We start from the raw sequence: 21,571 nt of genomic DNA on the forward strand, positions 1-21,571 counted from the left end.
TATGTTATTAAACAGAGATAAATATGTTATAAAACACAGATAAATATCAGTTATCAAACACAGAATATAGAGATAAATATCAGTTATCAAACAGAATATAGAGATAAATATCAGTTATTAAACACAAAATATAGAGATAAATATGTTATAAAACACAGAGATAAATATCAGTTATTAAACACAGAATGTAGAGATAAATATCAGTTATTAAACACAGAGATACATATCAGTTATTAAACACAGAATATAGAGATAAATATCAGTTATTAAACACAGAATATAGAGATAAATATCAGTTATTAAACACAGAATGTAGAGATAAATATCAGTTATTAAACACAGAATGTAGAGATAAATATCAGTTATTAAACACAGAATATAGAGATAAATATCAGTTATCAAACACAGAATGTAGAGATAAATATCAATTAAACACAGAATGTAGAGATAAATATCAGTTATTAAACACAGAATATAGAGATAAATATCAGTTATTAAACACAGAATGTAGAGATAAATCAGTTATTAAACACAGAATGTAGAGATAAATATCAATTAAACACAGAATGCAGAGATAAATATCAGTTATTAAACACAGAATAGAGATAAATATCAGTTATCAAACACAGAATGTAGAGATAAATATCAGTTATTAAACACAGAATGCAGAGATAAATATCAGTTATTAAACACAGAATATAGAGATAAATATCAGTTATTAAACACAGAATGTAGAGATAAATATCAGTTATTAAACACAGAATGTAGAGATAAATATCAGTTATTAAACACAGAATGTAGAGATAAATATCAGTTATTAAACACAGAATGTAGAGATAAATCAGTTATTAAACACAGAAAATAGAGATAAATATCAGTTATTAAACACAGAATATAGAGATAAATATCAGTTATTAAACACAGAATAGAGATAAATATCAGTTATCAAACACAGAATGTAGAGATAAATATCAGTTATTAAACACAGAATGTAGAGATAAATATCAGTTATTAAACACAGAATGTAGAGATAAATATCAGTTATTAAACACAGAGATAAATATCAGTTATTAAACACAGAATATAGAGATAAATATCAGTTATTAAACACAGAATGTAGAGATAAATATCAGTTATTAAACACAGAATGTAGAGATAAATATCAGTTATTAAACACAGAATGCAGAGATAAATATCAGTTATTAAACACAGAATATAGAGATAAATATCAGTTATTAAACACAGAATGTAGAGATAAATATCAGTTATTAAACACAGAATGTAGAGATAAATATCAGTTATTAAACACAGAATGTAGAGATAAATATCAGTTATTAAACACAGAATGTAGAGATAAATCAGTTATTAAACACAGAAAATAGAGATAAATATCAGTTATTAAACACAGAATATAGAGATAAATATCAGTTATTAAACACAGAATAGAGATAAATATCAGTTATCAAACACAGAATGTAGAGATAAATATCAGTTATTAAACACAGAATGTAGAGATAAATATCAGTTATTAAACACAGAATGTAGAGATAAATATCAGTTATTAAACACAGAATGTAGAGATAAATATCAGTTATTAAACACAGAATGTAGAGATAAATATCAGTTATTAAACACAGAATGTAGAGATAAATATCAGTTATTAAACACAGAATGTAGAGATAAATCAGTTATTAAACACAGAAAATAGAGATAAATATCAGTTATTAAACACAGAATATAGAGATAAATATCAGTTATTAAACACAGAATAGAGATAAATATCAGTTATCAAACACAGAATGTAGAGATAAATATCAGTTATTAAACACAGAATGTAGAGATAAATATCAGTTATTAAACACAGAATGTAGAGATAAATATCAGTTATTAAACACAGAGATAAATATCAGTTATTAAACACAGAATATAGAGATAAATATCAGTTATTAAACACAGAATGTAGAGATAAATATCAGTTATTAAACACAGAATGTAGAGATAAATATCAGTTATTAAACACAGAATGCAGAGATAAATATCAGTTATTAAACACAGAATATAGAGATAAATATCAGTTATTAAACACAGAATGTAGAGATAAATATCAGTTATTAAACACAGAATGTAGAGATAAATATCAGTTATTAAACACAGAATGTAGAGATAAATATCAGTTATTAAACACAGAATGTAGAGATAAATCAGTTATTAAACACAGAAAATAGAGATAAATATCAGTTATTAAACACAGAATATAGAGATAAATATCAGTTATTAAACACAGAATAGAGATAAATATCAGTTATCAAACACAGAATGTAGAGATAAATATCAGTTATTAAACACAGAATGTAGAGATAAATATCAGTTATTAAACACAGAATGTAGAGATAAATATCAGTTATTAAACACAGAATGTAGAGATAAATATCAGTTATTAAACACAGAGATAAATATCAGTTATTAAACACAGAATATAGAGATAAATATCAGTTATTAAACACAGAGATAAATATCAGTTATTAAACACAAAATATAGAGATAAATATCAGTTATTAAACACAGAGATAAATATCAGTTATTAAACACAGAATATAGAGATAAATATCAGTTATTAAACACAGAGATAAATATCAGTTATTAAACACAGAATATAGAGATAAATATCAGTTATTAAACACAGAGATAAATATCAGTTATTAAAGTGTGGAAATGATGGGTTATTGGCCTAATTTCAATGTTGCTGCCTTCCTATATTCAGGACTTCCTACTGGCCCCCAGGGGCCCCAGCTGAAGGTATGAATAACACTGCCAGACAGCCAATGCAACAAAAGAGGTGGTTTATTGAAACAATGCTGGGAGTTTACTTCTTCTTTGACACACCCACAGTGCGACCACGGCGCCCGGTGGTCTTGGTGTGCTGACCGCGTACTCGCAGGCTGGAAGAAGGAAGACGGGATATTAAAAAATGGCATCCGGAGCACACAACAACACCTCAGTGCTGAGCTCACCCCCAGAAGTGTCGCAGACCGCGATGGGCGCGGATCTTCTTCAGCCTCTCCAGGTCTTCTCTCAGTTTGTTGTCCAGGCCGTTAGCCAGCACCTGAAAGCAGCCGTCGCTTGTCAGCTCCGAGGTGACATTTGGATCTAGGGTCAACCGCAGCCACGGATCAGCGCTGGCTTACCTGACTGAATTTACCATCCTTGATGTCCTTCTGCCTGTTCAGGAACCAGTCTGGGATTTTGTACTGGCGAGGATTCTGCATGATGGTCACCACGCGCTCCACCTAAACCACCAAGAGATGGAGGTCGTCAGTCAAAAGGAGCACCAAATACGGCGCCGGGAGTGAAATGTGGGTTATGATCCAGGTTCAGAGATCTCCCCACCACTCCAGTGAAAGTCCCAGTGAAGCCTGTGAGATCTGAGCTGAACAGACTGTGCCGGACATGCTAGCATTATTGCAGCTTTGTTTTGAAGAAAGGGTGCAGTCCAGTACTGAAGGAGCGGCTCATAGTCATTGAATTCAGGTCATTAAAAACAGGACAGACTAGCTAACCTGGTGAAGACATCAGATTATGGTCACTTGTTGTTTGCACTACATTCTAATGTATTGTTCCATCCATCCATCCATCTTCTTCCGCTTATCCGAGGTCGGGTCGCGGGGGCAGCAGCCTAAGCAGGGAAACCCAGACTTCCCTCTCCCCAGCCACTTCGTCCAGCTCTTCCCGGGGGATCCCGAGGCGTTCCCAGGCCAGCCGGGAGACATAGTCTTCCCAACGTGTCCTGGGTCTTCCCCGTGGCCTCCTACCGGTCGGCAGAGCTTCTCACCCTATCTCTAAGGGAGAGACCCGCCACCCGGCGGAGGAAACTCATTTGGGCCGCTTGTACCCGTGATCTTGTCCTTTCGGTCATAACACAAAGCTCATGACCATAGGTGAGGATGGGAACGTAGATCAACCGGTAAATTGAGAGCTTTGCCTTCCGGCTCAGCTCCTTCCTCACCACAACGGATCGATACAGCGTCCGCATTACTGAAGACGCCGCACCGATCCGCCTGTCGATCTCACCATCCACTCTTCCCTCACTCGTGAACAAGACTCCGAGGTACTTGAACTCCTCCACTTGGGGCAGGGTCTCCTCCGCAACCCGGAGATGGCACTCCACCCTTTTCCGGCCGAGAACCATGGACTCGGACTTGGAGGTGCTGATTCTCATCCCAGTCGCTTCACACTCGGCTGCGAACCGATCCAGCGAGAGCTGAAGATCCTGGCCAGATGAAGCCATCTGGACCACATCATCTGCAAATAGCAGAGACCTAATCCTGCAGCCACCAAACCAGATCCTCTCAACGCCTTGACTGCGCCTAGAAATTCTGTCCATAAAAGTTATGAACAGAATGGGTGACAAAGGGCAGCCTTGGCGGAGTCCAACCCTCACTGGAAACGTGTCCGACTTACTGCCGGCAATGCGGACCAAACTCTGACACTGATCATACAGGGAGCGGACCGCCACAATCAGACAGTCCGATACCCCATACTCTCTGAGCACTCCCCACAGGACACGGTCGAATGCCTTCTCCAAGTCCACAAAGCACATGTAGACTGGTTGGGCAAACTCCCATGCACCCTCAAGGACCCTGCCGAGAGTATAGAGCTGGTCCACAGTTCCACGACCAGGACGAAAACTACACTGTTCCTCCTGAATCCGAGGTTCGATTATCCGGCGTAGCCTCCTCTCCAGCACGCCCGAATAGACCTTACCGGGAAGGCTGAGGAGTGTGATCCCACGATAGTTAGAACACACCCTCCGGTTCCCCTTCTTAAAGAGAGGAACCACCACCCCGGTCTGCCAATCCAGAGGTACCGCCCCCGATGTCCACGCGATGCTGCAGAGTCTTGTCAACCAAGACAGCCCCACAGCATCCAGAGCCTTAAGGAACTCCGGGCGGATCTCATCCACCCCCGGGGCCTTGCTTAATGTATTGTTGATCACAAAATATAAGTTAGTTTTTTTAATTTCTTTTAAAAAAGTGCTGTTTTTGGGAGTCAGATTTCAAATAATTTAAATGGGAAATATTAGTTAATAGCGGCGACCGCAGCAAATGTAAAGCCAAAAGATGGATGAGAGTGTTTGATAAGAGACAAACAGTATGAAAGAAAATACCTCAGGAAAATAAAAAAAAAAGTGGTTTTACATTAAATAATGATGTATCTAATTAAAAAAGTCAATGTGTGCCGTTTCTTTGGGCCCTAGCATTGATTAATCTGACCTGCAATTATTTCGAGTACTGTATTTTTCGGATTATAAATCGCATTTTTTTCCAGTTTGGCCGGGGGTGCGATTTATACTCCGGAGCGATTGATGTGTGAAATTATTAACACATTATCGTAAAATATATATTATTATTTATCTCATTCACGGAAGAGACGAAGCAAAATGTCAGCAACCGTCACACACACGTCAACTAATAAGAATTCGGCGGGGGAGGGTCATGGCAGAAGTGCATTGTGGGTCATGGGACGCTAACTGCTATATGCTACTGCCGTAGCTATTAAAATGGATCATTTCTACATTGGCTGTAACTTATAAAACTGAACAAAAATGGCACCTAAAAGGAAATCATACACTGCAGATTACAAGCTGGCCGTAGTGAAATATGCATCAGAGAGCGGCAATCGAGCAGCAGAAAGAAAGGACGTACCAGGAGCGACAACGAGGAAGAAGATTTCATGGGATTTAGCGATTAGGAGTGACAGATTGTTTGGTAATCGTATAGCATGTTCTATATGTTATAGTTATTTGAATGACTCTTACCATAATATGTTACGTTAACATACCAGGCACCTTCTCAGTTGGTTATTTATGCCTCATATAACGTACACTTATTCAGCCTGTTGTTCACTATTCTTTAGACATTTTAAATTGTCTTTCAAATGTCTATTCTTGGTGTTGGCTTTTATCAAATACATTTCGCCAAAAAATGTGACTTATACTTCAGTGCGACTTATGTTTTTTTTCCTTCTTTATTTTGCATTTTCGGCCGGTGCGACTTATACTCCGGAGCGACTTATACTCCCAAAAATGTGGTATGGTATTTCAATATTTTTGAGTGACACTTAAACGTGATGCTCTGATTGAACTCCTCAGATGCTAACATTTATTACAATGCTGCAGGGCTCGAATTTTACCGCGGCTCAGCTACCGCCCACGTCTTTCGCCGTAATGCCCAAAAATTTGACTGACATTCGCGGCAAGAACATGCCGTGACCGCCCTTGACTTTTTACTTGTTAATGGATGAGGGATTAACAGTAAATGGTATAATGATCATTTGCGATAATTAGCAATACCGTTTAATTTTTTAATTACTGAAAAAAATTAATTTATTAATGCATTTTCAGCAACACGAAGTCAGGTGCATGCGCACTAGCGGTGTTCGGCTTGATAATCATGGCGGACCAACGACACCGACTTTGCTGCGGAGGTATTGCTGTGTATTGTTTTGTTGAATTGATTAATTTAAAAAAAATTAAATTTAAATTAAAAAAAAAAATCGATTTTTTTCTCCAATTATTATTATTTATTTATTTTTTTAATTAATCAATCCAACAAAACAATACACAGCAATACCACAACAATGCAATCCAATTCCAAAAGCAAAGCCGAGCCAGCAACACTCAGAAGTGCAATCAACAGAGCAATTGAGAGGAGACACAAACACCACACAGAACAAACCAAAAGTAGTAAAACAAAAATGAATATTATCAACAACAGTATCAATATTAGTTACAATTTCAACATAGCAGTGATTAAAAATCCCTCATTGACATTATCATTAGACATTTATAAAAAAAAGAACAATAGTGTCACAGTGGCTTACACTTGCATCGCATCTCATAAGCTTGACAACACACTGTGTCCAATATTTTCACAAAGATAAAATAAGTCATATTTTTGGTTCATTTAATAGTTCAAAAAAATGTACATTATTGCAATCAGTTGATAAAACATTGTCCTTTACAATTATAAAAGCTTTTTACAAAAATCTACTACTCTGCTTGCATGTCAGCAGACTGGGGTAGATCCTGCTGAAATCTATGTATTCCATGAATAGACAATCCTTTTGAATAGGGAAAACATCGTTTTTCAATCGAGAATCGTGTTGAATTGAAAAAAAAATCGATTTTCAATCGAATCGTGACCCCAAGAATCGACATTGAATCGAATCGTGATTCACAGGCCTAATATATACTGTATATATATATACATACATATATATACCTATATATATATATATATATTAGAGATGCGCGGTCTGCGGACACACCCGCGGTGTCCGCGGGTTATCCGCGGGTCGGGCGGATGAATGACGAAAAAAATAGATTTTAAATAGATTCGGGAGAATGGCGGTTGAACCAATTCGGAAATATATATACATCCTATGTGTCCCAGTAACAATTGAGTGCTGCAAGTGAGCGCTCCTTCAGCGCAGCAGGGCGCATTTTAGAGGCCAGGCGCTCTCGCCTGAATCCTGGCACTGTAGATGCCATTTTATTCCTGCATAGTGCTAACAAAAAAAAGTAAGTAGACATACGGTTGGATATGTTAAACGAATTAGTCCACGTTACCTAGGCTATACCAAATAAGACCATGTCTAGCCTATATTGAGTTCGGTCAGCTGAATAATTGTGATGGCTACGTGTTGTTTGGGCGCACTACAATGCAAAGGAATTAAGGCAATTGCGTTGTTTATTGTGGTTTTTTTTCTATTGGAGATATACTACTGTGTGTTAATTATTTGGCCTCGCTTTCAAGTGAAGCGCATCTCCGATTGGCTACAATGTAAGGCTATTTAACCTGCTTTGTTCGTCGCGACCGTCTATTTTCATTATAATTCAATTATTATTATTTATTTTTGTTTAAATAGGGATGACATACATATGTTGTTGTATAATTTAAGTTTGTGCGCGTGATTGACAGCCTAAGGCTTAGGAGGCACATTTTTTATTTATTTATTTCAACTTAAAAAGGTATGAGCCTATGCCTACAACATAGGCTATGTGTTTATCTTTATTTTCCTGCCTGTCGTTGACAATGGAGATTGTCTGATATTTTGTCATGGCTGCAGATCAATCAATAAAAGGTTAATCTTTGTCGCAAAATTGTTCACTTTGCACCCCGCCCTCGTCCCTATTTGAGCATTATAACGTTAACAAGTTCATATTCATTGAAATAAATTCAGAACTTTTTTTCTTACCTAACGAAAATATAGGCCTTGTCTTTCTAAAACATTTTTTTAACTTCTTAAAAGCATCGTTCTGCTTGCTGCAACTGCGCACACAAAGTGTGAGGAACGCACTCCTGGCAACAATAGTCAACACTTTCTTAATGGAAATGACAATAATATTATAATAATGATAAATACCGCCCGGGTGGCGGGCGGTTGTGGTTTTGATAAAATGTTGGTTCGGGTGGATGGCGGGTGGATGACGACTTTCCTGATGCGGTTGCGGATGAAATAATTGCCTAACCGCGCATCTCTAATATAAATATATACTGCCTTGAAAGACAATGTTTTCCTTGGTGCCCTAAAATATGAGCCCTCCTTTAAGGCAACACTTGCCTTGACCTTAAAAAGTTCACATTCAAGGCCTGACAATGACGTTACCATATATAAACGTACAACAGTACAATGCGTATGACTCATTTAATGCGACAAAGACTAATCACGAGACAATATAAAAGCAGATATTGTTTACATCTTTGAAACGAACTTGGAGGTGGTGAGAACACTCCCATTTTTCAAATCGGAAATCCGTTCCAGTTGAAATTATTATGTTTGTTGTAGTTTTTAAAACTGATTCCTGAAGTTATTTCATTTTTTAATTAACTGCCTAAACTTTGTGTACATTTTAAGTAGATTTGAATTTTTATTTTGATAACTTCTAATATCTTAGACCAGGTTTGTCACCCAAGGGCCGCATACAATAACAGTTACAGCTCTTTTTATTACCAAATCTGTGTTGTGTGTTTTATGTCGCACGATCAAACCAAGAAAAAATCCTAGTTTGTGAACCCGTTCTCAAACAATGGCAATAAATTCTATTCTGATACTGAAAAGTCTAGAGGCTGTTTTGATTTTTTTTTACTGAAAAAAAGCTAAAAACCTAAAAAACATGGTGTTATAAGTGATTTATTATTATTATTAATTAAACAATTTAGCTTTTACTCACTACATTCCGATTTTCTGCTCTTTTATTCTTACGTCTTCATGATTTTTATTAGATATGTAATTTGAAAATACCCGATGTTTCAAATTTTAGCAGACATGTTAGTATCGGATCAGCGTCGTCGACACCAGCCTGATTTCACTTGGTACCGGATCGGAAAGACAATCGGCGCCATCGCCCGTCACGACCCGACTCACCTCCTCCTCGGTCAGCTCTCCGGCCCGCTTGCTGAGGTCGATGTCCGCCTTCCTCAGGACCACGTGGGCGTAGCGTCTGCCCACACCCTGGGGCGAGAACAAACGGTTGACTTACGAAACAGCAAACGCGGCGGATGCTCGGCTTCTTCCTTTACCTTGATGGCGGTGATGGCGAAGGCGATCTTCCTCCTTCCATCGATATTGGTGTTCAGGACACGCAGAATGTGCTGGAACTTCTCAGGGATGACCAGAGACTAGAGAGAGGACAGACTGTGAGACACAACTAGAGTAGATAGCTACTTTAATGGTAGACTTGCTTTGCAGGCATCAAATGTGACGTCACGACCAAAAACTACATACTTTTATTTACAGAATAACTATCGCAGCTATGGATAACGATACGATTTAACGTGTTACCCAGGCGGTTGAAATATAACTAGTGTATGAAAAATAGTCTTTATAACGCTCACAGAGCACCAAATACATGCTAATAACCGAGCATTACTACGACCACCGGTGCCGAGACTTAGACACCGCTAAATGTCCATTTACAGCACAGACCTGCGGATATATATACATTTATGTGCGCACACACGCTTAACGTGTTTGATGGGATGTTTAAAAACAAGGATGGAGGCGCGCTCGACGTGGATGACGATAGATTAGAATAACATGCCAGCTAGTCGGACACAGCACTCACCATCTTGGAAGTTTGTTCCGCGTAAAAGAGGAAGTCGACGAGATCTCGCGACAGTTTGAGCGCGGGCAGGGCGGAAGTTGATCCACCACATGAAATGTGTCCGGCAAGCAACAAATGGGTAAATGTCCTAAAGAGATAAGAAAAAAACAACTAAGACGGCCAACATGTTTAGAATATACGGCTAATTCGTGGCGAGAGAGAAACATTGGGCGAGACTTTGCTGCGCCTTTCGAACGTTGGCGAAAAAACTCGCTTGTCATATTTTCTTCTTTTTTTTTTCAACGACGCTGACGTCACCGCAGCAATGGCGGAGGCGGCCGCTGTCGTTGCTGGTGCGGATGTCAACATGGCTGTGAATCCCACACAAGTCAACATGGCTGTGAATCCCACACAAGTCGCCATGGCCTTCTTTCAAGACGAGGTGACATCTGCTCGTTTATTTGCATGCTGAAGTGCGGTCAAACTAAACATTGTCTAGCAATCTTTTTGCCGCACTTCTCCCCGAAACTCCCTAGCATTCTGTCCTCGTCTATTGGCAAAATATGACAATGACGAGCGTATGTATGTACGTACTTACTGTATGTATGTATGTACGTATGTATGTATGCATGTATGTATGTATGTTTGTACGTACTTACTGTATGTATGTATGTACGTACTTACTGTATGTATGTATGTACGTACGTACTTACTGTATGTATGTATGTACGTATGTATGTATGTACATACTTACTTACTGTATGTATGTACTTATGTATGTATATATGTACGTACGTATGTATGTATGTACTTACTTACTGTATGTATGTATGTATGTACGTATGTTTGTACGTACTTACTGTATGTATGTATGTATGTACGTACTTACTGTATGTATGTATGTATGTATGTATGTACGTATGTATGTATGTACGTACTTACTGTATGTATGTACGTATGTATGTACGTACTTACTGTATGTATGTATGTACTTACTGTATGTATGTACGTACTTACTGTATGTATGTACGTACTTACTGTATGTATGTATGTATGTACTTACTGTATGTATGTACGTATGTATGTATGTATGTACGTACTTACTGACTGTATGTATGTATGTATGTATGTACTTACTGTATGTATGTACGTACTGTATGTATGTATGTATGTACGTACTTACTTACTGTATGTATGTATGTATGTACGTATGTTTGTACGTACTTACTTACTGTATGTATGTATGTATGTATGTACGTATGTATGTACGTACTTACTGTATGTATGTATGTATGTATGTATGTATGTACGTATGTATGTACGTATGTATGTATGTATGTATGTACGTATGTATGTATGTACTTACTTACTGTATGTATGTATGTATGTATGTACGTACTTACTGTATGTATGTATGTATGTACGTACTTACTGTATGTATGTACGTACTTACTGTATGTACGTACTTACTGTATGTATGTATGTACTTACTTACTGTATGTATGTACGTATGTATGTATGTACGTACTTACTGACTGTATGTATGTATGTATGTATGTATGTACTTACTGTATGTATTTACGTACTGTATGTATGTATGTATGTATGTATGTACGTACTTACTTACTGTATGTATGTATGTATGTATGTATGTACGTACGTACTTACTGTATGTATGTATGTACGTACTTACTGTATGTATGTATGTATGTACGTACGTACTTGCTGTATGTATGTATGTATGTGCATACTTACTGTATGTATGTATGTATGTACGTACTTACTGTATGTATGTATGTACGTACTGTATGTATGTATGTATGTATGTATGTACGTACTGTATGTATGTATGTATGTATGTACGTACTTACTTACTGTATGTATGTATGTATGTATGTAAGTACGTACGTACTTACTGTATGTATGTACGTACTGTATGTATGTATGTATGTATGTATGTATGTATGTATGTACGTACGTACTTGCTGTATGTATGTATGTATGTGCATACTTACTGTATGTATGTATGTATGTATGTATGTATGTATGTACTTACTGTATGTATGTATGTACGTACTTACTGTATGTATGTATGTACTTACTGTATGTACACTACCGTTCAAAAGTTTGGGGTCCCATTGAAATGTCCTTATTTTTGAAGGAAAAGCACTGTACTTTTCAATGAAGATAACTTTAAACTAGTCTTAACTTTAAAGAAATACACTCTATACATTGCTAATGTGGTAAATGACTATTCTAGCTGCAAATGTCTGGTTTTTGGTGCAATATCTACATAGGTGTATAGAGGCCCATTTCCAGCAACTATCACTCCAGTGTTCTAATGGTACAATGTGTTTGGCTCAGAAGGCTAATTGATGATTAGAAAACCCTTGTGCAATCATGTTCACACATCTGAAAACAGTTTAGCTCGTTACAGAAGCTACAAAACTGACCTTCCTTTGAGCAGATTGAGTTTCTGGAGCATCACATTTGTGGGGTCAATTAAACGCTCAAAATGGCCAGAAAAAGAGAACTTTCATCTGAAACTCGACAGTCTATTCTTGTTCTTAGAAATTAAGGCTATTCCACAAAATTGTTTGGGTGACCCCAAACTTTTGAACGGTAGTGTATGTATGTACGTACTTACTGTATGTATGTAATTATGTATGTACTGTATGTATGTACATACTTACTGTATGTATGTATGTTTGTCTGTACTAGGGTTGGGTATCGTTTAAATTCGAACGCTTCCGATTCTTTGTTTTGATTCCGATTCTCGATTCCGATTCTTCTTGTACCATGCCGGGATCAATGTGTTTGACAGGTAGTCCCTGGAAGGTGGTATGTATTTTGGGTTGAGAGTTTTCACCCTATCCCTGCAAACATAAACAAACATGTAATGTTGCTGTTACTGTTTAGCCCAGTATCAATTAGCTTAGCTCTAACGTTATTGCTTAACTAAGCTAAATGTTGGAGATTCCACCTCTGAAAAGGGATGCAGTCTTTTGACTATGTGTGCAGTGACTTTTCTGCGGCACTCTTCCGTCTGTGGCACCGACATCTTCCCCATTGCCGCTGCGGTGAACGGAGTACGCTGAGCACATCGCGGAGCCTGGCTAGCAGGTTGTAAATTGTCTATGAAAAAATACGCGGGCTAATTTGTTAGCTGCCTCGACGTTGGCGCAAAACACATTATTTATTGCATATATATTGTTTTACTTACCGGATTCGGACTGCAATGCAGTCACCGAGGTGCCAGGCTGGGCGTCGAAGCCAGAGGAAGAGGCACAGGAGGACGGTCGGCGCAGCGCGTCGAAGACGGGACACTCGTAGGTGCTTCATCATGTTTGACGTGCACCCTCCTAAGCACGAAACAGTCCTGTCGCACGTGTTACATTTCGCCAATATTTCATTTTTTTTAGTAAAATAAAGCCACACTTCGACCGCCGACGCCCGCTATCCATGCTTGACTGACTCGCTCTGCTACATAGGCTCGGCTATGCTAACACTTCCGGCGGTGGGCGCTTCTTCGTTGGTGTTTAGCGGCTTCTTCTTCCGGTCGGCGGACTTATTCTTTTTTGGTGTTCACTTTTTGATATCAATACAAAACACAAAGCAGTTTGGCTAATGAAGATAAAGTCTAATAAACAATCTTTGCTCTCCAAAAACACCAAAGTGGTTCAGTGCGACGATTTGGCCAACAAAAATAAACAGGAGTGATACCTCCCGCACTGTTACTGTTACATCCCTATTTCATGACTATTGTAGTAGAATTTCTGACCTTTGAACTATATTTCATGTCTGTCAAGAATGTACGCTCACTTAACTTCTCTTCTTTTCTGTGCCATTGAATGGACCGGGTGTGGGACAAAAGTGAATATTAAGTCGTGCCAACCTGTCTACAGAATGTTTTGATTGTCTAAGTATGATTAAGGGATTCAAGGATGTTGCAAAACAAACATGTCGAAGACCCCACAAAATCATGACGCACAAGGAAAAACAGACTGACGCACGAAGAAACAGATAAAAATGCCCAGGAGACCAGGACTCGAGAGGGATTGCTTTTTGTGTGTCCTCCGGAGGACGGCCGTTTGTTTGCAGGGACAAAACAATCCAACTTATGCACTTTTGACTATGAGAAAATAAACTTGTTGTACTAAATTCACTTTTGTTGCTGTTTAAGCTCTGGACAATCCACTACGCTATTCATTTTTGTAATCAGCCTGACCTAAGCCTTGGGAATTGAACTGATTTATTTGACTCTTTTTTTTTTCCAGACGCATGAAGGAGAAAGTGCCCAGCTCAACCTGGGAGAACTGGACCTGACCACAGATGAGTTCATCTTGGATGAAGTGGACCGTAAGACTACCGTTGATTTGTGTGCGTGCGAAAGGTGGCGTCGGCCTGACGATGACCATGTGATGTGTTGCTCCTCCAGTGCACATCCAGGCCAATCTGGAGGACGACCTCGTCAAGGAGGCGCTTAAAACGGTGAGCGGTGAAATTGGAGCGAGGGAGCTTGACCGAGTCTTTGGCTCGCCCTCCTAACCGTGATCCCACACGATTGCAGGGTGTGGACTTGCGCCAGTACTCCAAACAAGTGGAGGCGGAGCTTCAGAAGATTGAACAGGCCTCCATCAAAGACTGTATCCTCTCTGTCTCGTCTCGTCTCCCTCGTCCTTGTCCCCTCGGTCTGTTAGGGTTAGAGGGTTAGGGTTAGAGGGTTAGTTGGTTAGAGTGTTAGAGGGTTAGGGTTGGGGGGTTAGAGGGTTAGAGGGTTAGAGTTAGAGGGTTAGAGGCTTAGAGGGTTAGGGGGTTAGAGGGTTAGAGGCTTAGAGGGTTAGGCGGTTAGAGGGTTAGAGTTAGAGGCTTAGAGGGTTAGGGGGTTAGAGGGTTAGGGTTGGGGGGTTAGAGGGTTAGGGTTAGAGGGTTAAGGTTAGAGGGTTAGGGTTTGGGTTAGAGGGTTAGGGTTAGGGTTATGTTTGGGGTTAGGGTTAGGGTTAGGGTTGGACAAGAGCCTGGGGTCACGTGAAGTCCGATGGACCTGGACTGTGCCAGAATAGAACACTGCCAGGCAGTTTGCACAGCCAATTAGGAAGTGGGGCCAGGGGGTTCAAGGAAAAACTAAGGCCATGTCCACACAAACACGGACATCACAATGATGTCATCGCCTAATTTGCATAATCTGCTATGATGATATGATTTTCTTTAAAAATGCGAAAAAAAAATGTATACATGCATTGTTGCTGCAATGTATTTTGAAAAATTTTCAAGCATCGAGAGACTTTTAATGACTTTTTTTATTAAAAAAAAAAACGACTAGAAAAAAAATACAAATACATTTAAAAAAAATAACGACTAGCAACAAATCTAGCATTTTTTTTCTGGCATTATTGTAGACTGCGCTCGTGCTTAGAGACTCGACTTCTGTCTCTTGACGACAGAGGCCAGCTCGACGCCACGCAAGTGTTTGCACGGGAGGTAAAACCTGTTGGAATTGTGTAGTGTGTCAGCATAAGATTGGCAATTAAAGTTAAAAATAGCGTCAGACTTTGTTCGACTCCTTTTGGAGGGCTACAAACATTATATTACTTTCATTTGTTTTCACGCAAAATACAACTTATTTTCAAGGTGTGGCGGCAATTGGACACATTCAGTTAAATTAAAGGGGAACCCTATAGACATAAAATAACATTAAGCCGCTACTTTTTTCCTATGCTTTGAGCCCTTATAAACAGCGCGGCTAATTTATGGGTTTTTCTTTGCCGACGGCCATAATGCGAATAGTTTTCATTTAACACACGCAAACGGTCTATTCAGGTGTACTGGAGAGGAAGCTAGTCGAACTTCGTATTCAGGAGGAACAGTGTGGTTTTCGCCCTGGTCGTGGAACTGTGGACCAGCTCTATACTCTCGGCAGGGTCCTTGAGGGTGCATGGGAGTTTGCCCAACCAGTCTACATGTGCTTTGTGGACTTGGAGAAGGCATTCGACCGTGTACTCGGGGAAGTCCTGTGGGGAGTGCTCAGAGAATATGGGGTATTGGACTGTCTGATTGTGGCGGTCCGCTCCCTGTATGATCAGTGCCAGAGCTTGGTCCGCATTGCCGGCAGTAAGTCGGACCCGTTTCCAGTGAGGGTTGGACTCCGCCAAGGCTGCCCTTTGTCACCCATTCTGTTCTGAACTTTTATGGACAGAATTTCTAGGCGCAGTCAGGGCATTGAGGGGATCCAGTTTGGTGGCTGCAGGATTAGGTCTCTGCTTTTTGCAGAAGATGTGGTCCTGATGGCTTCATCTGACCAGGATCTTCAGCTCTCACTGGATCAGTTGGCAGCCGAGTGTGAAGCGACTGGGATGAGAATCAGCACCTCCAAGTCCGAGTCCATGGCTCTTGCCCGGGAAGGGGTGGAGTGCCATGTCCGGGTCGGGGAGGAGACCTTGCCCCAAGTGGAGGAGTTCAAGTACCTCTGAGTCTTGTTCACGAGTGAGGGAAGAGTGGATGGTGAGATCGACAGGCAGATCGGTGCGGCGTCTTCAGTAATGCGGACGCTGTATCGATCCGTTGTGGTGAAGAAGGAGCTGAGCCGGAAGGCAAAGCTCTCAATTTACCGGTCGATCTACGTTCCCATCCTCACCTATGGTCATGAGCTTTGGGTTATGACCGAAAGGACAAGATCACGGGTACAAGCGGCCCAAATGAGTTTCCTCCGCCGGGTGGCGGGTCTCTCCCTTAGAGATAGGGTGAGAAGCTCTGCCATCCGGGGGGAGCTCAAAGTAAAGCCGCTGCTCCTCCACATGGAGAGGAGCCAGTTGAGGTGGTTCGGGCATCTGGTCAGGATGCCACCTGAACGCCTCCCTAGGGAGGTGTTTAGGGCACGTCCGACTGGTAGGAGGCCACGGGGAAGACCCAGGACACGTTGGGAAGACTATGTCTCCCGGCTGGCCTGGGATCGCCTCGGGATCCCCCGGGAGGAGCTGGACGAAGTGGCTGGGGAGTGGGAAGTCTGGGCTTCTCTGTTTAAGCTGCTGCCCCCGCGACCCGACCTCGGATAAGCGGAAGAAGATGTATGGATGGACAGTTTCACAAAGTCCTTAGTAAATTCACCGAAACGTCACCGTGGAGTTATTGAGTCTGTTTAGCTGATTGGAGAGCTAGCTTCTGCAGCTAGTGGGTCTATGACCATGACTTCTGTTTTGTTTGATCAGACGTTTTACTGCCACGTTACAGACATCGTTTGGGAACAATTAACCTCTTAAGGCCCAGTCTGTTTGTTTACATGCTTTTTTTATTGCTATTTGGGCTTATTGGACCCTAATTAGAATAAAAACTAAGAAGTATCTTTTGATATGATGTACTTAGTCCATAAGCACACAAATGTGTACTTCATGTTTAGTGACATGCTAATTCTTATTTTTACACTTTTTTTCCCAAATTCCATTGTATGTTATACATTATTTTTCGGACTATAAGTCGCAGTTTTTTTCATAGTTTGGCCGGGGGTGCGACTTATACTCAGGAGCGACTTATGTGTGAAATTATAACACATTAGCGTAAAATATGAAATAATATTATTTAGCTCATTCACGTTAGAGACTAGACGTTTAAGATTTCATGGGATTTAGCGGTTACGAGTGACAGATTGTTTGGTAAAAGTATAGCATGTTCTATATGTTATAGTTATTTGAATGACTCTTACCATAATATGTTACGTTAACATACCAGGCACCTTCTCAGTTGGTTATTTATGCCTCATATAACGTACACTTATTCAGCCTGTTGTTCACTATTCTTTATTTAGTTTAAATTGCCTTTCAAATGTCTATTTTTGGTGTTGGCTTTTATCAAATACATTTCCCCCAAAAATGCGACTTATACTCCAGTGCGACTTATATATGTTTTTTTCCTTCTTTATTATGCATTTTCGGCCGGTGCGACTTATACTCCGGAGCGACTTATACTCCGAAAAATACGGTACTCTTCTGACACCACCAGATGGCAGTATAAGTGTCCATATTAGCGGCCATAAGACCCCAATTCAGTAGTGTACACAATTTTGGAAATAAGAGCTAAAAGGTGCTGTCCACGCATGTAGCCACTAAGCCTTTAGAGTAGAGATGCCGATATATGCGTTAAAATGTAATATCGGAAATTATCGGTATCAGTTTTTTTATTATCGGTATCGTTTTTTTTTGTTTTTTTTTATTAAATCAACATAAAAAACACAAGATACACTTAGAATTAGTGCACCAAACCAAAAAACCTCCCTCCCCCATTTACACTCATTCACACAAAAGGGTTGTTTCTTTCTGTTATTAATATTCTGGTTCCTACATTATATATCAATATATATCAATACAGTCTGCAAGGGATACAGTCCGTAAGCACACATGATTGTGCGTGCTGCTGGTCCACTAACAGTACTAACCTTTAACAGTTAATTTTACTAATTTTCATTCATTACTAGTTTCTATGTAACTGTTTTTATATTGTTGTACTTTCTTTTTTATTCAAGTAAATGTTTTTAATTAATTTATCTTATTTTACTAATTTTAAAAAAAAATTCCTTATCTTCACCATACCTGGTTGTCCAAATTATGCATAATAATGTGTTAATTCCACGACTGCATATATCGGTTGATATCGGTATCGGTAATTAAAGAGTTGGACAATATCGGATATCGGCAAAAAGCCATTATCGGACATCCCTACTTTAGAGGTATGTAAATAAACATTTACACAATATTTATGTGTAAATAACTCATTTGACAACATATATATCTGCGGCTTATAGTCTGGTGCGGCTAATATATGGGAAAATATTTTTTCCTTCTTAAAATGTAGTGGGTGCGGCTTTTATACCGGTGCGCTCTGTAGTCCGGAAACTACGGTATGTAACGTTTTCCGCGTTCGCGTGGACACCTGCAGTGTTTCCCACACATTCATTTATTTGTTGCGGCCCGCCACAAAAGAATTAAGGCCGCCACAAATAGATTTTTTTTTTTTTTTTTTTTGTCCTGTCCAGCTTCTCAGGCAAATCATATAGTTGATGTAGATGCCCATATTGGCTGTTCAGATTTACTTTACAAAAGAGAAGTGTAGGATCAAGATTTTTAGAGCTCTTTGTTCAGTGGATCAGATGTTTGATGAAGCTCTGTGTCTATCTACCACCACTACTGTTTTCTGTTTATTTGTTACTGACTGTGGCAGGACACCTCTGCCTCTGTTTCACTTTATGTTGCTGGTAAATAATATGGTTGTAGTAGTAGGCTAAAGTTAAATTATTTAGTATGCACTAATTAAAGAGGCAGAGCTTTAAGACAGTGGTCCCCAACCACCGGGCCACGGCCCGGTACCGGCCCGCGGACCGACTGGTACCGGGCCGCACAAGAATTAAAAAAAAAAAACTTTTTTTTTTTTTTTCCCTATGAAATCAACATAAAAAACACAATATATACATTATATATCAATATAGGTCAATACAGTCTGCAGGGATACAGTCCACATGATTGCATTTATTTATGTAAAAAAAAAAAAAAAAAATTTTTATTTTTTTTTTATTTTTTTTTAAATACCCCCACCCCCCCACCTGTCCGTGGGACACATTTTCAAGCGTTGACCGGTCCGCAGCTACAAAAAGGTTGGGGACCACTGCTTTAAGAGACATTTTAGCTTTCATATTTTTATAAGATATATTTTTTGTAAGAACCACAATTAATAAATATATTTCAGTGAATAACTTATTGTTCAAATCTGTATATAAATATGTACATAAAGTGTTGTAATTATATTGTAAAATGGATGGATGGATGGACGTTTAAAACAAAACTGTTATTATTAATTAGTAAGTATACATTTTTTGAGCCTTTTTAGAGAAAATCATAGCATTGTAGTAAATTATGCAAATTACTCGATGATGTCATGGTGACCACGCTCATAACCACGCCCCCACCGCCACAGGTATCTTGGCAGTTTATGGGAAACACTGTACAAGTATGCCGAAATGCTGAGGGTTTTTTTTCCCTGAGTGCTGCTGGGTCAGACATCAAGGAGAGTCAGAACATCGCTCTGCTGCACCAGCAGATCAGCGCTTGTGACGCCATCTTGGAGGTGGGAAGATCCGTGGTTGTGTTTCTTCAACACGGCGCGCCGTCATTGCCGCCAGCACAATAACGTGGCGTGAATGTGATGTGTTGTGTCGCCTGCCAGAGGATGGAGGAGATGTTAAGCGGCTTCCAGAGCGACCTGTCGTCCATCAGCAGTGAGATCCACACGCTGCAGCAGCAATCCCTCAGCATGAACGTCCGTCTGAAGAACCGCCAGGCGGTCCGCAGCAACCTCAGCCAGCTGGTGGACGAGCTGCTGGTGCCCGGCAACATGATCTCGTACGTCCCGCCGAGCTTTCCCGCCTCTCCCGGCGCGTCTCTAAAAACCGCGTCAACTCCTTTGCCCCAGGACCATCCTGGACTGTCCGGTGACGGAGCAGGACTTCCTGGAGCAGCTCCACGAACTCAACAACAAGATCAACCTGGCCAAAGAGCTGAGCTTCCGAGAGACGCTGGCCTGCTCCGACATCCAGGACATCGTGGACCGTCTCAAGGTCAAGGTGAGTCTTCCTTCCGCAGGGTTGCCAGGTGGCCTAGAAAACTTCTGCAGTTACCTGAATTTATTTATTTTTTGCTCTCCTCCTGCCTTGTGAGTTCAAGCAAACAAGTTAAAGGCCTACTGAAAGCCACTACTAGCGACCACGCAGTCTGATAGTTTATATATCAATGATGAAATCTTAACATTGAAACACATGCCAATACGGCCGGGTTAACTTATAAAGTGCCATTTTAAATTTCCCGCTAAACTTCCGGTTGAAAACGTCTATGTATGATGACGTATGCGCGTGACGTCAATCGTTGGAACGGAAGTATTGGTACCCCATTTAATCCAATACAAAAAAGCTCTGTTTTCATCTCAAAATTCCACAGTATTCTGGACATCTGTGCTGGTGAATCTTTTGCAATTTGTTTAATGAACAATGAAGACTGCAAAGAAGAAAGCTGTAGGTGGGATCAGTGTATTAGCGGCTGGGTGCAGCAACACAACTAGGAGGACTTTGACTTGGATAGCAGACGCGCTAGCAGACGCTAGCCGCAGACCACACGGATGATCGGGTGAAGTCCTTCGTCCTTCCGTCGATCGCTGGAACGCAGGTGAGCACGGGTGTTGATGAGCAGATGAGGGCTGGCTGGCGTAGGTGGAGCGCTAATGTTTTTATCATAGCTCTGTGAGGTCCCGTTGCTAAGTTAGCTTCAATGGCGTCGTTAGCAACAGCATTGTTAAGCTTCGCCAAGCTGGAAATTATAAACCGTGTATTTACTTGTCCATGGTTTAATAGTATTGTTGATCTTCTGTCTATCCTTCCAGTCAGGGATTTATTTATTTTGTTTCTATCTGCATTTGAGCCCGATGCTATCACGT

General features: G+C 40.0%; 2 protein-coding genes across 3 annotated transcripts in view; one reads left to right on the forward strand and one right to left on the reverse strand.

Moving 5' to 3' along the window:
- Positions 1-2,823: 2,823 nt before the first annotated feature.
- rps18 (ribosomal protein S18) lies at positions 2,824-10,190 on the reverse strand. The gene is made up of 6 exons (XM_062046927.1): positions 10,127-10,190; positions 9,582-9,680; positions 9,427-9,513; positions 3,186-3,287; positions 3,012-3,103; positions 2,824-2,939 (listed from the first exon to the last, which is right to left on the reverse strand). The coding sequence occupies exons 1-6, from the start codon at positions 10,127-10,129 to the stop codon at positions 2,864-2,866; spliced, it is 459 nt and encodes a 152-aa protein (XP_061902911.1). The 5' UTR covers positions 10,130-10,190; the 3' UTR covers positions 2,824-2,863.
- A 1-nt stretch (position 10,191) lies between these two features.
- The window catches only part of vps52 (VPS52 subunit of GARP complex), a 67,344-nt gene continuing 55,964 nt past the window's right edge, over positions 10,192-21,571 (forward strand). The window contains exons 1-7 of one of the 2 annotated variants that reach the window (XM_062046926.1): positions 10,192-10,244; positions 14,383-14,464; positions 14,544-14,596; positions 14,676-14,751; positions 20,145-20,212; positions 20,312-20,487; positions 20,558-20,708. In XM_062046926.1, the coding sequence (XP_061902910.1) occupies positions 10,221-10,244; positions 14,383-14,464; positions 14,544-14,596; positions 14,676-14,751; positions 20,145-20,212; positions 20,312-20,487; positions 20,558-20,708 (630 nt within the window). In that variant the 5' untranslated portion in view covers positions 10,192-10,220. The other variant, XM_062046925.1, reaches the window with a different exon arrangement.

This window comes from Entelurus aequoreus, linkage group LG05 (assembly GCF_033978785.1).
Source record: "Entelurus aequoreus isolate RoL-2023_Sb linkage group LG05, RoL_Eaeq_v1.1, whole genome shotgun sequence".
NCBI lineage: Eukaryota > Metazoa > Chordata > Actinopteri > Syngnathiformes > Syngnathidae > Entelurus > Entelurus aequoreus.

Bases quoted from the DNA above. Each gene is read 5' to 3' on its own strand.
- rps18 (XM_062046927.1), bottom strand. The intron at 3,288-9,426 runs GTGAGTCGGGTC...TTGGTGGTTTAG, and splicing joins GAGAGCTGACCGAGGAGGAG to GTGGAGCGCGTGGTGACCAT. The intron at 2,940-3,011 runs GTGAGCTCAGCA...TCCTTCTTCCAG, and splicing joins GGTCTGCGACACTTCTGGGG to CCTGCGAGTACGCGGTCAGC.